This window comes from Wyeomyia smithii, chromosome 2, assembly GCF_029784165.1.
Source record: "Wyeomyia smithii strain HCP4-BCI-WySm-NY-G18 chromosome 2, ASM2978416v1, whole genome shotgun sequence".
NCBI classification, from domain to species: domain Eukaryota; kingdom Metazoa; phylum Arthropoda; class Insecta; order Diptera; family Culicidae; genus Wyeomyia; species Wyeomyia smithii.
The window spans coordinates 73,784,527-73,802,823 of record NC_073695.1 but is presented as its reverse complement, the minus strand read 5'-3'; the positions used below and the strand labels follow the sequence as shown (position 1 = coordinate 73,802,823).

At 41.0% G+C, this 18,297-nt stretch overlaps 1 protein-coding gene across 1 annotated transcript in view; it reads right to left on the bottom strand.

The window, feature by feature from the left end:
• The window catches only part of LOC129725896 (leucine-rich repeat transmembrane protein FLRT3), a 96,583-nt gene extending 78,496 nt beyond the window's left edge, over positions 1-18,087 (bottom strand). The window contains exon 1 of the mRNA XM_055682294.1: positions 17,165-18,087. Coding sequence (XP_055538269.1) covers positions 17,165-17,328 — 164 coding nt within the window. The 5' untranslated portion in view covers positions 17,329-18,087. The remainder of the gene's footprint in view (positions 1-17,164) is intronic.
• Positions 18,088-18,297: the final 210 nt, after the last annotated feature.

The window sequence follows — 18,297 nt, the reverse complement described above, 5'->3', positions numbered from 1 at the left end:
CAACCAGAGGGGTCAGATCTTGTTGGAAGCTTTGGCAAAGCTCGACCTATACCAGTCCAATGTTGGGACCGAGAGTACAATTAGCAGAAATGGTGCAGAGTCGTTAGTTGATGTGACGTACTCTAGCCTAAGACTGATCATAACGGGAGGCGGCAAGCGACGATTGTCCGGTTCGATGGAAAACATCGCATTTCGATGCTGAAGTATTCGAAGAGGTAATGAAAAGGTAGCACGAGGAAGGCAGTTGTCTTCGCCCGAGTGCTGACCAATTAGTTGCCACACTATGGCTGGCGTGTAACACGACCATGCCTAGGATTTGCCAGCCTAAAGGCCCGAATACACACACGGCGTGACAACGCCTCCCTTACGAAAATTGTCAGTACCTTCTTGAAACCTTCAAATGTGCCTTCTGGCACCTGCCACCTTCCACTCATCTACAGAGAAGGCGCAACCGCGCCGTCCCGAGCTTCGCCGTGTGCTCACCTTCTTGTCGTCATGCCACCCAATTTATGTTTATTTCTAGAGAAACATTTCAAAAGGTCCTATCTGATTTGATCGATTTTTTGATCGATCACTTTTATTCAATCGCGACAACTTATTAAACACCTTTTATCACACGTTATTTGCACAAGTTGATAGCGGAGGGATCACTCTAGCCTTCTGCATGAAAACCACGCTTGGGAGGGTTACTAAAGCTGAAGCATTACCAAAATGAAAAGACGCTCCGGAAAAACGATGAAATCAGATAGGACCTTTTGCAATGTTTATCTAGATTTATGTTAGTTGGAGGAAAAAAATAAGGCAGCACACTTCTCGAATCACCAGCAAGCGAAAAATGATACAACACGGCGTTGCCAGCGCCTTTGCCAAAAGAAGGCAACACCAGACCGTGGGGAAGGCACACTGTGTCTACGCGGAAGGCAGTCGAGTGCGCAGTAGTAGGCGAACGACCACCATCTTTGCCAGAAGGCGAAGCTAAAAGGTTTTGGTTGAAATGCGTCCCAACCGAAGGCGCAATTACGACTTCTAACCTGTATGGAGAAGGCGTCATTACGCCGTGTGTGTATTTGGGCTTTAAGAGTGGAGAGCTACCGGTTTAGGGTGAACCGACGCGACAGCGGACCTTTGAATTGCGTACCTTCGTACAAGACGGAGGTTGCAATGCGCGCGAACCAACCAGCACAGCGCATAGCGCCGTGCAGCATGATCGGTGCTTGAGAGTGCGGTCAAGACGAGCGAGAGAGCTTGTTTCGATAGGCTATGCTCGAGTGCCAATAACAATCCGTGGGGTGACATCTACAGAATCATAATGGCCAAGACCTAAGGCGAAGATATTCATGGATGACTGTCTTTCTTCGGAAAGGTGGAAGCGACAGAGACTGGTCCTACTGCCGAAAGCTGAGAAACCGCCCTAGGACAAATCGGCATGCAGGCCTATCTATCTGTTGGACACTGCGAGCAAGGTGTTTGAGAAGACTATCCTCAACCGACTGGCGAAGTACACAGAGGGTGTAAACGGTCTGGCAAGTAACCAGTTCGGCTTCCAGACGGCGGGTCTACGCTGGTTGCGATTCTCAAGACGACGGACTTTAACACAAGAGATATGGCATTCGCTATTGCGCAATTGTCATGCTTGACGTGAAGAATGCGTTCAATAGCGTCAGCTGGGACTCCATAGCGCTCCCCAACGAATAATTTTGTTGATTTATAGCTTAATAAACTATTATTCAGTGGATTTTGGCTGAACTATAGCTTAACAATCCGGTATCCAACAAATTGTTTGTTGGATCGCCTCAAGGGTATCAGAATACTTCACTTGATTACTTCCAGAATCGAGTAGTAGCTTACAATACGGAAAACGGTCAGAAGTACGTCTCAATTGTATTACCGCAAGGTTCTATCTAGGGCTCAGTGTTGAGGAATATCATATATGACGGAGTGTTGAAACTATAGTTCCCTGTAGGGTTTGTGATCGTCGGCTTTGCGGACGACATAACGCACTGCAGACGCAGAGTCGACGGCTGGATGCACTCCAAAAACTAGAATCAGCGCACTACAAGACGAAGGTCACGGTCGTGAATAACCGTAAATTAGAGCAACAGGTAGTGGTCAGAGTAGGAGTAAGCATCATTACCCCAAAGCGATCTTTGAAGTTCTTGAGAGTTACGGTTGGCGACAAGATCACCGTTAAGAGCCATACAACTATGCCTGTAAAGCCCCTTTCACCCTAAATCTCCCCCCCCCCTTTGCTACGCCACTGATTTGATGTATCGACCAGACTAATAAAAATGTCATATTTATTTTATGGTGAAACGGGACGGAATTCAAGCAATATTTTATCATTGTTAACAGTGCACGGTTACCAAATTTTCTATATTTTTGATGCCGTAAAATTCAACAGATTCATTACCATTCGAACATTTCTTTATGCTAGCGTAGCCTGCTACTGGCAGTGCTGACAACACGGGCGCAAAATTTGACACACGCAGTTGACTTGAAACTAGAGAAAAGCAAAAACCGGAATATTCGAGGCGCTACACTTTAGAAGCGAGTTTAATCCCATTTCGGCCGATTTTTCGTGGAAATTAGTTACGATTGGGCTGTTTATTAGTGTAAAGATAAAAGTATACTTAGTTTGAGTGGTAGCGCGACCCGCTTCCCATGGGTGTCACCCCCACCAGTAGGGAACCTGTATATTAGAGAAATGACAAGACACTCACCGTTAAGGCAACTGTCAACATCAAAACGGATAACGGCAATGCAAAATTATACAGATCGCCCGTTTTGATGTTGACAGCTGCCTTAACGGTGTGTGTCTCGGCGTCTCTCTGTTGTATAGGCTGACTACCCACCAGGTTGCAGCAAAATCATCTTGTTATCAAAAGTTGTAAAAAGTTAGTACACTCGTTTTCAATTGCACTAAATCTACCCGCTTTGGAAAAATTGGCTTCAACAAGTAAAAATAAATGTTTTTATTTTGATATCAACTTGTTATGTTATATCTTGATATCAACTTCTTATGAATAACGTAAGAAGATATAAACCTAATATATGTGTATTACGCCCGTATAATCGGGAAGCCAAAAATAATAATCCACAACCCAATCGGAAATCGAACATCGATTTCGCTACTGTACACTTTGAAACCAACCAATGCATCCATCCCACTGCTAACTGCACTGATGGTAGGTACAACAGATATCAGGTGATATAATATAATTTTACCTTAACATAAGAAGATTTTGTTGTTTGTTTTGTAATTTATCATCACCGACACGGTGATTCGGTATATCCTGCAGCTGAATGGTTACGAGAAAAAGTAAGACCAATAATTTATGTTCCGGTACATTCGTGGTACCGTAGAAAATGGAATTCATAAACTACAGACTTGCCTTGCGTTATCCGAACTGATGTGACCGTTTGCTTACGGGCCAATATCGATGCAGTGCAGTGCAGGGCAACACTGTTTCGGCATCAGCGAACGAAGCAGTTGATAAAGAAGTACGGAGGAAAGATAAACACTTCTGAATACCGATCGGGAAGATTTTTCCTCTCGTACTCCGTCCGCATGGCTAGGTAGGTTAAGTAGGAAGGGTCGGATATGGTGCATGTTAAATCGTAAAAGAAGAATCGAAATTGTCATCTTCGCTGGTGGCTACGTAGGTGATCATATTTACACACAATAACAGCACAACGATCAGTGCTGAAGGGAGTCGAAACGGCTGGCAATGGGGAAGCTCAATGCAAATTGGGTGCTGCACCTATGCTTTGAGCCAACATACATACAAATATCCTGGAATATGTAATTTCGAACCTCTAAATAGTTGATCACGTACGTTTGAATAAACGACCATTTTTCATCGACAGTACGTTTTGGATTACGCTTCAGTATTTTTTTATATTTTATAGTTTATATCTTTTTAAAGGAGAAAGATTTAGCTCTATATTTCCGATACAAATGGTTTAACACCTTCAGGTGGCAGCCCGAAGCAATTTGCTTATAAATAAAATTTGAAGTGTTATAAGACCCACATCGATGGTCTGCCATACTCAAACCCACTGTCTAAGCTTAGTCCACCTACACACTATGCCTTAACCTCCAACGATGTGCAAAAAAAAATAACGCCGCCGCCGCTGTCGTAGATGTAAATTTAATTCTATTGTTATTAGATTGCCCGAATAAATTGGCTTGATCCTCTACGAACGACTCTTACTTGGTAGTTCCTCTTTGCGAACCTTCGGTGTAATCCCACACACACGTGCTCTGGCGTTGCCGGGTCGGCCGAGTGGGCGCGCAGCAGATCTACCGACTATGCGGAGGACGTAGACATTTCTGATTGAAAAGAGATCACCGGCATCAGAATTGACTGTCTGTCGTTGGTGTCGTGCCCTGGATTGCATGCAGGACGAGGAGAAAAGTTGAATTAATCAAATCCATTGTTTGCGCAACGCCTCCACGGTCCTCACTCTGGCCCTCTTGTACGTGGGGGTATAATCCGTCGCGCAACAAGTTTCTTTTTGCTTTCCTTTTCTCAAACCAGTTGTCAGCAGGACATGCACACTGGACAAACAAGAGTGAAAAAATGCATGTGCAGTTTTGCATTTCAAATTGTACATTTCGACTGTGAGGTGTACCTCACGCTCCGACAGGATCCAGCTGCCGAGACTTTTCCTCTCCTGGTGTGTCTTCTTTTTGCACAGTTCCGCGAGGCTATCTGTCGATCTGCTCATCATAGCATCCCGAGTGATGCGCTCTTATTGAACTGGACTGCTGCATCAAGGAATTGTGTGTGAAAGAGAAAATCAACTGTTACCGCCAACGCAGTGGCAATGGTGCGGCGTTTCAATCATTGTTTCGCTAGTCTACCCCTGTTAACCCAATCGCAGTTTCGACGGTCCAAGCGATGTGATGTATTTACATGATCCAGATTGGTGATGTTTGTTTCTTGCATAGGCGTTGAATAATTTATGTAATATTCTCATGACATGAAAAAAATATGAAACAAAATATAGTCCCAAAAGTACTGGCTAAATCTTGTAGTTCTGTAGAAGATTGCAGTTGAACAGAGACTGCACACGATATGCAGCAAAGGTTTCCAACGAGGTTAGGTCAAAGATTTAATAATTGCGTGTTTTGAAAGAGTTTAAAATGCAAGCTTCAAAGCAAGGTGATAACATATAACTGTATATTTTTCTTACAAGCATAAGCAGTGTTATACGTCTGCTAGTCTATGGCCATACTTTCGGATTACATATGCGAAAGAATTTCTTTAGTTATTTTATACCAACTGCATCTAGAGATATTAATTTAAGTTCCATTTACAAGTTACATGATTAATCGCAATTATCCAATTGTTCAAAGTTATTAGCAATACATTTCTCTGCAGTGTCAACAATTCCCTCGCAGCTGAAAAAAAGCTACATGTTCCCGGTTTTCAAAAAGGGCGATATACGCAATGTGTAGTGATTATAGTGATTATTATCGTGGGATTTGATTCCTCTGTGCCTGCTCGAAAGTTTTGGTGGCCGTAGTTTACGATCATCTAATGTTTCGAGCGAAAAACTACATCTCCACTGCTCAGCATTTTTTTAACTTCGGCAGATCCGTGACGACTCACCTTCTGGAATTCAATCACCTTGCTTACGAGGTATGCATCAAAATTTTAATATGATATCGATGGAAAACTAAATCAAGTTCATGCGGTTTATACGGACCTAAAAGCTGCACTAAATGCGATGAATTAGGTGCTTCAACTGAGAGGGTTGCAAGGATTAGTTCAAACCTTCGTGGTCGCAAAACTGCCGTTAAACTGGGTACGTCGCAATCTAGCTGGTTCTGTAGCAACTCTGGATTGCCTCATGGCAGTATCTTAGGACCTCTGCTGTTTCCCTTATTTATAAATGATATAACCCGACTATTGCCTCCAGGCACGAGACTATTGTACGCTGCAAATCTATATTGTACGCTGCAAAGTCTCATTCAAACTCCCGACGATTGCACCAGACTCCAGACCTTTACGATTATTGGTACCGTCTTAATCATATGTCGATAAGTATCCCTAAATGTTTCGTAATTAGCTTTAGCCGAAAAAAACAGCCTCTGCTTTATGATTACCACATTGCTGGAATGAACTTTACGCGTTGCGACGTTGTTTCTGATCTTGGTACTATACTCGACACTAAACTTACGTTTAGGTAACACTATACCTCGATTATCGATAAAGCCAACCGGCAACTTGGCCTAGGTAAGAGAATCGGAAAAGAATTTGATGATTCTGGTACCATGAGAACCCTCTATTGTTCACTGGTACGTTCCATTTTGAAGTTTGCCTGCGCCGTGAGGAACCCATATTACGAGTTTTGGGCCCAACGCGTTGAACGTGTGCAAAAGCTTTTCGTCCGAAGAATTTGCCGTACCCTGCCTTGGAGAAACCCTGACATGCTGCCGCCCTATGAGGATCTCTGTGCGCTGGTTGGTATAGCACCAATAGAACGGCGACGGAAGGACATCATTGTTAAAACTGCACATAAAATGCTAACTGGCTTCTATGGTTGCCCCAACATCCTGTCTTTACTTCAATTGCACTGCCCCTCTCGTTCTCAGCGACTCCTATAGCTACATCCGCAACGTACTGATTATGGCCTACATGAACCCATCCGTCATCTCGCAGAGGAGTATATAATTTGAACGGACAAAATTTTCAATTTTAGCACTTGACTACTCTTAATTGTTTAATTGTTATATATTCTTGTATAGTAAAGTATTGTTAAATGTTTGTAATCTTCCTGTTATCAAGATGCTGGGTTTTTTGGCCGCTTTGAAAACCGCTACGTATTTCCTTAAGGCGGTTTTTCCCAGCCACCAATTCATTAAGACCATGTGTCGGATGAATAATAGAAAATAAACAAATAAATAAACACTTAACAGCAAGAGCGTCAGTTGATGAAGAAAAAAAAAAAACGTCAGTTGGATCATTTCTAAACACACAGGAACCGTAATTAATTTCGTTGAAAGCATTGTTCTGACTAGAGCTTACTATTTTCGAAGCAATGATATGAAATTGAGCGTTTCGTTAGGCTTTTTCGATTCGAGCCGTTTCATACCATTTATGTTTTATTTCGGCTACTGTCATCTATTTTATTCCCCTTGTAGGAGAGTGAACCACTGCGACCATTATTTGATTTATTATGATATGCCCCAGCCTACGCTAAGTGCGCACGAGCAGGTTTATCACTATTTGGCGAGTTGATGTCCGTGCTACATTGCACATTTATCCCAGTTAGGTTACGCATTCCGGCATATATCATGATGGCTTGACTAAATAATTTTTTTAACTCTTTTATCACCAATATTTAGTGGTTAATTTGTGAGTTTGAAATCCAATTTTTCGTAATTTGTGGTTAAGCGGTTTCCGAGAAATTTTCAAAAAACTGAGTCAAGCCATCTTGAAACATGATTTTGCTTCAAATGAATCGGACAACGATGATATATACATCAATCGAAAGCTCTTAATTTGTGGTTCACGAAAATGTAATTTTAAGGTCATAATTACAAGTGTTTGTACAGAAATTTATGTTTTATTGTTCACGTAGTTCTACGCTTTGTTTATTTGTTGTTGACGCGTCTGGCCGCTAGTGGCGTTAGCTGTTTACGGTGTTTGGCACTGCTATAATGAGTGTGCGTGTGGGGAATATGGTAAATATCGAGACTCGGGGAACTAAGCAAACACACTTGCTATTTCACGATTTGTCATGATTTTGAAAAATTTGTAAAATCAACTTGAACCATTTTTAAAATGAAAAAAAAAAAAAAGAACTGAATAAAATCAACATGCATTGAACCCGAAAGGATGATTTTAAAATTGATTTGGTTTATTCAGAAAAAAAAACAAAATTGATTTATAGCACTAAAATCAATAAGAATATGCTTAAACAAGTATTAAAAGCACATAAACGTTTGGACACAGTGCAGAAAGTAAGAATAAATTTTAGGCGTTGAAAAAAATAATTACACATTTTAAAAATTATCAAATGTTTGTCAGAAATTTTAAAATGTACTGTCAATTGAGAGAATTTAAAAAAAATCAGATCATTAACATCAACAGCAGAAGCGAAACATTCGACTAAGAAAATTCTTAAAATTCATCTGGAAGTCATCTGGAAGTTCATCTGGAACCGAATTGATTGAAATGGAGATATTAGAAAACTACAAATATAATAAAATTTTAATGAATAAGTAAGCTATCAAATTGGTTGTAAAATTAATTGAGCAAAATCATGCCGAATGATTTGGAAATTCGCAACAATTTTATCGACCATATTAGAATGGAACTTTGCACACGGCTTAGCAAAGTTAGCATTTTTCACAGATGGAGAAAGTTTTTAGACCACTGAGATATTTTCATTTTTAAGCATTCTAAGCACCTTAGCTTAGCTCTCCCAGATGGCCTCGAGGTATGATGTTGGCCTAACAAGCTAGTCGTCGTAGGTTCGAGTCTCGGCTCGGGAGAGACTGTTAGTGTCAGTAGGATCGTAGCGCAAGCCCCGCAATTGTTGTCCTGTACACTTAACACTTGTCCTGTACACTGCGAAGCCCATGTATAATAAAAAACAGAAGGTCGAGTTCCAAGTTGCACTAAGGCTTTGCTTTGCTTTTAAGCATCTTGGCTAGGAAACCGTTGTATGTACAGAAAAACTGTAGTACACTAAGGTCGCTTTTTACGCGGTTTTTTTACGTAGATTCCGGAATTCACGTGGTTTTTTTCTACGCGGTTTCTTTTTACGCGGCACGTATCCCCCGCGTAAAAAGCGACTTTAGTGTACTAGAGAATTACTAATGCCTTGTGAAAAATATACACCGTTAAGAAAAAAACTTATGAATCAAAGAAATTGAAAATAAAACTAAATTTCAATATGATTCAAAAACCAGAATTAATCCACGTAGTGGTGCAGAAACCTTTTTTATACTTACTAGTCAGTAAATCATAAATCTATACCAATGTAAAAATTTAAATCGAACAATAATGATATTTACCATATTCCCCACATGCACACTCATTATAGCATTGCCAAACACCGTAAACAGCCAACGCCACTAGCGGCCAGCAACGTCAACAACAAATAAACAAAACGTAGAACTACGTGAACAATAAAACACAAATTTCTGTACAAACACTAGTAATTATGACCTCAAAATTACATTTTCGTGAACCACAAATTAGGAGCTTTCGATTGATGTAGGGTGATTGATCGTGGTTCGCACTATGCAAAAACTGATCCTGGTTCGTGCTGTTAACTAAATCATCGATAAATCACTGAATAGTCAAAGATTTTAAATTCTATGCTTCTATTTTTCAACAAAACATACCTTTGATTTTTTCCTAAAGGAAACTACTTCAACTAGCCCTGATAGCTCAACTTTTCATTAAAGTAAATTCAGCTGCCAATGTCTTCACCGAAGCAGTCTGTTAAAGCTTCTCTAAAGTATGTTAGCTCGTAATGTAAAACTTCAAAATAATTTTAAAAAGTCGATCCACCTATAATTTACCAGTATTCAAACTTTTATTATAGAAAAAAGTCTCCGATTGTGATTTTTTTTAAATAATACAATAATAGTTTTTTGATCCTGGTTCGCGCTGCAAATGTTCGTGGTTCGTCCTAACAGTTTCCCCAACTCGCTGCTAGAGGCAGTGCGCATTGTTTATTTTAAACCTGAGAGTTTCAGTCAATCGCTTTGGAAAAACGTCGCGAAAAATCGAAACAAACAGTCGGAGTTTTCTATGAAACGCAGGAATTGGATAAAAAAACAATAATTTAACTAACAAAGCAAGTTAATATTGATTATCTGGTCATTAAAATAAATAAGTATTGGTTGGGTTGATCACCGTGAGTATTTACTTATCCTTTTTCTATTGGCTTTTTCGGGTGAGAAAATTATATTTTCTCACCGTGAAAAGCCAATAAAAAAGGATAAGAAAATACATAAGTCTCTTACAATAAAACTGGCCAGAAGAAGCCTCCGAAACTTGTCACAGAAATTAAAAGTGGCGATATTCGGCAGGAGGAACAAAACTCTGTATAGTAGAGCAGTAAGAGTAAAAAAGGAAGAAAAAAATCATATTACACACCACCATGAATAAAATAATAATAAGCATGCCACTTCTTAATAGCGGTATTGCTAATAATAAAAGTGCGGGTAAAGCAGACACCCCGGCATATCTCACGATATTTATTTATTTATTATCTATTTTCATCTGACAATATTGGTCTCCATGAAAGTTAGTGGATGGGGAAAAGCCTTTTGAGGCCATCCTCATGGAGGCATAAAAACCCCATCATCTTTTGTTAAGAATACGTTGACAATTTTACACATTTACAATTTGTCAATAATAAAACTACAAACATTACGAACTAACATTAAATTCAACAAATATTACATTGGGTTGCCCCGAGTCAGCATATAAAACATAGGTCCTAATATTGTTGTATATGGTGGTCTATAGTCACTTTACGGAGGAATTTGTTCGACGGTTCAGCGAATTCGAAGATCTCTTCAACTGAAGTAAATGCTCGAACACATGCAGTGACAGGTTCACGATAGATCAACAATTCAGAGCGGAGTTAGGAAGTCCGTACAGAAAAAAGTGTGAAACCCTCAAAACAAATTTCTGTTAAAAAAATGTCTGAATTCATATTGTTCGAAATATTGTGAATACTAATTATGTACAAGTTTTTTTTCACACTGCTAAGTAGATACATGGAGAATATAACTGTATTTGACACAAAAGGTCGTTTATATTCCGTGCATCCCTTCAATTTCCAATGCTGCACTTCTATTTTTCATTAGCACGAACCAAGATCATAAATGGTGCGAACCAAGATCAGCATGGCACGAACCAGGATCAAAATTGCGCTTGCATTGAAACTCATACAATTAATATTTACTAGACATCAGGTGTTTTTAAAGTCAACAAATTTAATCGTCTACAGTTGCTCTTTATATTTAGTCCAAATTTTAGTTGAAAAGTATTGCAATTTCACAAAAATCTTGCATTCATTCCTAGGGTGCCATGGAAAACAATGAGATAGGTGCGAACCACGATCAGTCACCCTATCATCGTTGTCCGATTCATTTGAAGCAAAATCATGTTTCAAGATGGCTTGACTCAGTTTTTTGAAAATTTCTCGGAAATCGCTCAACCACAAATTACCACAAATTGGATTTCGAACTCACAAATTAACCACTAACTTACTTAGATGGCCGTACGTCCTAAGACATGGCCTGCATAACGTGGTTCCGCAAATTCACTCGGTCATGGCTGCCTGCCTCCAGTTCCGCGGGCACCCGGTACTTTGCAGATCGTGCTCCATCTGGTCCACCCATTTCGCTCGTTGCGCCCCTCGTCTTCTCGTTCCCGCCGGATTTGAAGCGAACACCAATTTTGCAGGGTAGCTCTCCGGCATTCTAGCTACATACCCTGCCCAGCGTATCCTTCCAGCTTTAGCCACTTTCTGTATACTGGGTTCACCGTAGAGCCGCGCAAGCTCGTGGTTCATCCTACGCCTCCACACTCCGTTCTCCTGCACACCGCCAAAGATGGTTCTTAGCACCCGACGTTCAAAAACTCCGAGTGCTCGCAAGTCCTCCTCGAGCATTGTCCACGTCTCATGCCCGTAGAGAACGACCGGTCTTATTAGCGTTTTGTACAGGATACACTTGGTGCGAAGACTCAGATTATGCGACTGTAGTTTTTATGAAGCCCATAGTAGGCACGACTTCCACTGATAATACGTCTCCTTATCTCCCCGCTGGTATCGTTATTCTCAGTTACCAGAGAGCCGAGGTACACAAACTCGTCGACCACCTCGAACTCATCCCCGTCGATTGTTACCGTATTGCCTAGGCGTGCCCTGTCGTGCTCGGACCCACCTGCAAGCATATACTTAGTTTTTGACGTATTAATCTTCAGTCCGATCCTATCTGCTTCACGTTTCAGTCGGGTATACTGGTCTGCCACCGTCTCAAATTTTCTGCCGACAATATCCACGTCATCCGCAAAGCAAATAAATTGACCTGATCTGTTGAAAATCGTGTCCCGCATGTCAAACCCCGCTCGTCTCATAACACCCTCTAGCGCGACGTTAAACAATAAGCAGGAGAGACCATCACCTTGTCGGAGCCCCCTGTGAGACTCGAATGGGTCCGACGTTCCACCCGAAATTCTCACACAACACTTCACATCCTCCATCGTAGCCTTAATCAGTCTTGTCAGCTTGCCCGGGAAGCCGTTTTCGTCTAGAATTTTCCATAGCTCTTGTCGGTTTATTGAATCGTATGCAGCTTTAAAATCGATGAAAAGATGGTGTGTAGCTCTAAACTCACGGCACTTTTGGAGGATCTACCGCAGTGTAAAGATTTGGTCAGTCGTAGACCGTCCTTCCATGAAGCCGGCCTGATAGCTTCCTACAAACCTGTTGGCTAATGGTGACAGGCGTTGGAAGATGACCTGGGAAAACACCTCGTAGGCGGCATTCAGGACTGTGATCGCTCGATAGTTCTCGCAGTCTAGTTTGTCGCCCTTTTTGTATATGGGGCAGAGAACCCCTTCTTTCCACTCCTCTGGTAGCTGTTTTGTTTCCCAGATCTCGACGATCAGCCGATGCAGCGAGCTAGCCAGTTTGTCGGGGCCCATCTTAATAAGCTCAGCTCCGATGCCGTCTTTTCCGGCCGCTTTTTTGTTCTTGAGCTGCCGGATCGCATCCTTAACTTCGCTCATTGTTGGGGGTGACACATCTTCGTCGTTCGTAGCACCGACCACGTCTTCTCCGCTCCTGTTGTGGTCTCCTGTTTGCACGCCATTCAGGTGTTCATCGTAGTGCTGCTTCCACCTTTCGATCACCTCACGATCATCCGTCAAAATGCCTCCATTCTTATCCCTACACATTTCGGCTCGTGGGACAAAGCCTCTGCGGGATCCGTTGAGTTTCTGGTAGAACTTTTGTGTTTCGTGTGTGCCGTGCAGCTGCTCGAGTTCTTCACATTCCTCCTCTTCCTGGCGACGCTTTTTTTCCTTGAAGAGTTGGATTTGCTGCCTCCGTTTCATTCTATATCGCTCCACATTCTGACGGGTGGCTCTACGCAGCATTGTTGCTCGCGCTGCGTTCTTCTCGTCCAAAATCTGCCGGCATTCTTCGTCAAACCACTCGTTACGTCGATTCGGTTGCACGTGTCCCAGGACTTCCTCTGCAGCACTGCTGATAGCTGTTTTCACGGCACGGCAAGCTCTCCCTCGTCTGGCAGTGCAGCTTCGAGCGATGACGCGTACTGTGTTGCGATGTCGTGTTGCTTCAGTCGCGCGAGATTATACCGTGGCGGGCGACGGTACCGTATGTTATTCACAACGGATAGTTTTTGGCGTATCTTAACCATCACTAGGTAGTGATCCGAATCGACGTTAGCGCCTCGATGTAATCTGACATCGATAATGTCCGAGAAGTGCCGACCATCTATCAAAACGTGGTCGATTTGTGTTTCTGTTCTATTCGGTGATCTCCAGGTGAGTCTATGATGGAGGCTATGCTGAAAGAAGGTGCTACGTATGGCCATGTTCTTGGAGGTGGCGAAGTCGATTAGTCTGAGGCCATTTTCATTCGTCAGACCACTTAAAACTTAAAAAAACCTAAACATTGAAATTGAAAACACATTACTTCCTAATTCGAGCCCTTTAGCTGTTAAAATCAAAAATATATGAACGGACTGCAGCAAATAGAACATCTCCAACTAAGATTTAAAAAAATTTAGACCCAGTGCATGATGATGTTATCCGTCGATAGTTGCCGGCATCAAGTTTCTCCCTTTCTTGTGAATAGGAAACAGAAATAATTGTTTCACCATCTTTGAGAATTTTGTCTGTGATAGTTACCTACGCGTTGAAAATGATAGTCAGCGGAGTTGCAATAGACTCAGCACATAGCTTCAGGACAATGGATGGTATACCATCGGACCCAGCTACAACCGACGATTTCAGTTTTCGAATTGCTGTGCGAACCTCTTCTACATCAACCTCTATAACATCACGAGGTATTGATCCCAACGCCCGGTTGACGAATAAGCGAACATCATCAGGGTGGCCACTCAAAACCCGAAATTAAATTCCCGGTTTTCTCCCGGTTTTTCCCGGTTCGTTCAAATATTTTTCCTGGTTAATAGTACTTTCGGTTTACATCTCAATATAGTTACTTCTTGACGTGTTCAGCCGCATTGAAATCAAGAGATATAGTCGCAAAAAATCGAAAAATGCGACGGGTGTCACCTTTCCGAGAGGAGATGTCTAAAAGTATCTTATAAACAACGCATATATTACTCATCAACGAGGAATTCTAGGCCAAATTAAGTTTGAAGGAATCCCTCACCTCAACCAGATAAGATTGAATATATGAAAGAGTATTTTCATAACACTTAAAACACGTTACTTCAGCAGCTCACGCATCTTCTCATCAATATCAATTTCGTGTCCTCCTCCGGCAACCTGTACTGTATCGTACACCAAGCGCTGCGCTACAAGTCTGTATTTTTCCAAATTCATGACTACGCTTTCCTTGTTCACGGAGAAACCTCGCTCCAACGTGGCATTGCCATGCGATAGAATCAGAATCTTCTTAATAAACACAGTAAAGTTAGGAAGTTTCTTGCCTGAAGCCGCTATCAGAGCTCTACAAAAAGTATCAAGGTAGGAAGTCAGCAATGTCTTCGTCGAATGCATACTCAATAGTTGTGAGTATTCTTGACGACATCTATCAGCTACAGTTCCCGCGAGATTACCGTTGTGAACCATTTGCTCTAGGCGAAATTCGAGCCATTTGAATGCTACTTCCGGGGAGCTTACCTTGGTCAAGTTAGCTTTCAAGAGGAAGATGAATAAAAACAAAAACTGTTTTATGCACTGTAAGCAGTGGTGGGCACCATTCCGCTAATTCGTTAATTAGCGACGCTAAAATTCAGTTAACGATTTAGCGATTTCGCTAATTTTTAAGCTGGTTAGCGAAACTGTTAGCGTCGCTAAAATTTTGGCCTTCGAAACGCTAATCGCTAATTCGCTAAATTTTGTGGAGAAGCGACAATAGAAATATTAGGAAAAACTGTGAATTGCTGATGGCGTACGTAAAATGCTTCGAAAGATGAACTTACTTTACTGCGAAAGTTACTTTTGTCAGTTTTTTACCCTAGAATGGAGTTCCAGTTATCGTACAAGCCACAGGAGCATTTTGAAGAACAAGCACAAGGTCTAGATTGAATTTTTGGCACACCAAGAACTTTGGTAAATTGCAATGCACTTGAAATTATGAGAACTTTGGTTCTATTTTTTCGATTCAGATAATAATTGAATTTTCATGAAAACATTCCTAAGAGTATCTATTTTCAATGCAAGCTACATAACTTTCGTCTTTCTTGTTTTTACAAAATCAAATATGAATACCGTTTCGTGAACCTCTTATTGTAAATGCTTTAAAAAGTAATTGTTTTCGTTTGTTTAACCAAAACAGATCAAAGTGGTCCAAATCTCACAAAACATGAGCAATAAATATAGCGATATGACTTTTTACATATTAAAAAGTTAGCGATTGGCGATTAGCGAAAGTTCCGCTAATGTGGGCTTAGCGTTTAGCGTTTAGCGATTATCGAGCTAAATTTTCCGGTTAGCGACTTAGCGATTAGCGTCGCTAAATTTTCGGTTAGCGGTGCCCACCACTGACTGTAAGATATGTCAGCCATCTTTTCTGGGTCACAGGACAAGTCTTTTTTGGTTAAGTATTCGAGGAAACTCACTTAAGAAATTTTGGTCTTGTAATCGCCATGAGATGGCTGAGAAAAATGGGTTTATGTATGGCACAATCTCACCCCGGCTTTGATGTTCAGTGAAATTCCCGTTTTTTTCCCGGTGTTTCCCGGTTCCAAACGATTCCAAGTTTTTCCCGGTTCTCCCGGTTTTCCCGGTTGGGTGGCCACCCTGCATCACGTATTAACTTTATTAAGTCAGTATTTTATTGACCATTTTTTATATCAAACAAAACCCTATATTGGCTAATAAGCAACTGCAAACTGAATTGCAGTTTAGTTTAGTAAAGGGATAAGAACAGAATGTAATAAAATTGTCAGCTTTAAAATCTAGCCAATTGGGTTCTAAAGTTTAACACGGTTTTCTGATTTTTATATATCAGCTGAAAGAGTGTAATTATATAAAATAAATTTATAAAAACTGGTATAGCTTTAGGACCCGAATAATAGTCCCTCAGATAGTCGCTGTATCATTAGCTTGATTGCTGCAATAGTTAATTTACATTGTCAACGCCTTCACATAGAACTCAGTCAATAAACGGCGATTGGAACAAGCAAGACTTCAAGTGAATTTGTATATTTTTACGATACAAAAAATCCTACTTTAATTCTGAATATCTCCAGAACAACATGTTATATAATAAGGACTTGTTATTATTTTAAAATTTGCACCAAATGTATAAATATATTCATGACCTAAACCAAATTTTCTATTTAACTTTTCTTTTGATTAACAATCAACAATTATTTGTTATAGGGCCCAGCAGCGGAACATATTCAATATGCTGCTTACCTATGGCGATGGAAAACCATCAAACAACAAATCAGTGCTTTTAATGCAAAACATTCTAGCTTTAAGTTAGATTTAGTTTCAGCTCGTAGTCGGCAGCGAGGATAAAAAATTTGCTTTTAGTTATCAAGATACTTTAGAAAGTAAGCTACCAGATATAATTGGCGCCGTTAAACATTAAATTGTATTTGTGCCGTGTCAAATAAATTAGAGATGAAGAAAAAAAAAATATTTGTTATTATTTTACGAAAAAGCTGATACAGTTTTTTCTGAAGTAAATAACCTTTAGTAAATATAGTGTATAAGTACAATATAGATAAATATGAAATAGATGCAAACAATTTGCGTTATGAGCCATGAGTATTATTATGTTCAGTTTCACAATCTAAATCGTATAATATAACATATTTAAACTCCATTTATAAGCTTGATTGACTGGTTTGCCAGAAACATTTATTCATTGTACTGTTAATAGACTAGCAAACAAGCAAAACTTTCTTGTAGATCAGTAAAACACAACATAACCTAATCAGGCCTACCTTGATCGATACCCCACAGAGGTGATGAAACGGCCGCCTCGTCTATGAACTACGGTGCGATCCGATCGCGCCCGTTGCGTTTGTTGTCGTAGCAACGATGGTGATCTTCGCGAAACATTCCGAGACCGGCTTTCCCGGTACCAATCCCTGACGACGATGGCCATATCTATCGGTGCTCAGCAGGGGAGGTAATCATCAATCAACGCCTCCACCTACGCCAACGTAAAACTGAAATCTTCCCTAGTCGGACAAATGATGTGAGTGATGATGTTACGGTTGGCGTTCCATTACCGAATCGTTTACAGCGCAATTCGTAGAGATTCGTATTTTTCATAACTTGATTTCCTGCACATGGTTTTGAATTTCGAGACACGCGGATACATTTACCATTAAGTTTGCGAGTAACAATCACTTACTGGGGTGAGGATCGAGCAGCAACAAAGCTATATCTTGTTTCTGTCAAGCATTAGCATATCATATGTTACAATCAACGAGGCATTTATTTTGTGTCAGCTGCATCGGCAATTCTTCTAGTCGTCACCAAACCCAACAAGCACAGTAAAATTGACAAATCACCTTTCATTTGTGATAATGACAACAACTTCTTATTTGTTTCACCTAACATCAACAACAGTGACACTCAAAACTTCACAACAGGCTCAACCCTCGTTAACACCCCGTGGCGCGTATCAGCTGATAAAACGGTCCCGCGCGTAATCGGTTGCTTTCGCTTACGTTACTATTCGTAGTTCCTTTTAGTTCCTACACGCTATCGCGATGATCGCGTTCCGGCGGCGCATTAGCGACTGACTTAACCGAACGAAGCTCCGTATATTGCGCGTTGGTTTCGTTGAGCTGACGGACGCTCACTGGCAGAACTGGAACTGACTGAACCTGCGTCGCTCGCGTCATCGTGTCACACTACAGGGTCTCTTTAGGAGGTAGGCAAGTACATACTTCAGTTCACCGTTGGGCGAGCATTTTGTGTCACCACATAACACTATTCGAGCCATCGGATGCCGATTTCGTTTACCTCTTTTCAATAGAAAAAAGGTATTGCGATGCGATTGTTGGGGCATTATTTTTGTTCTGTAAATAGAGTTGGATTGTTTTGCCGCTGTGATTAAAAAAAA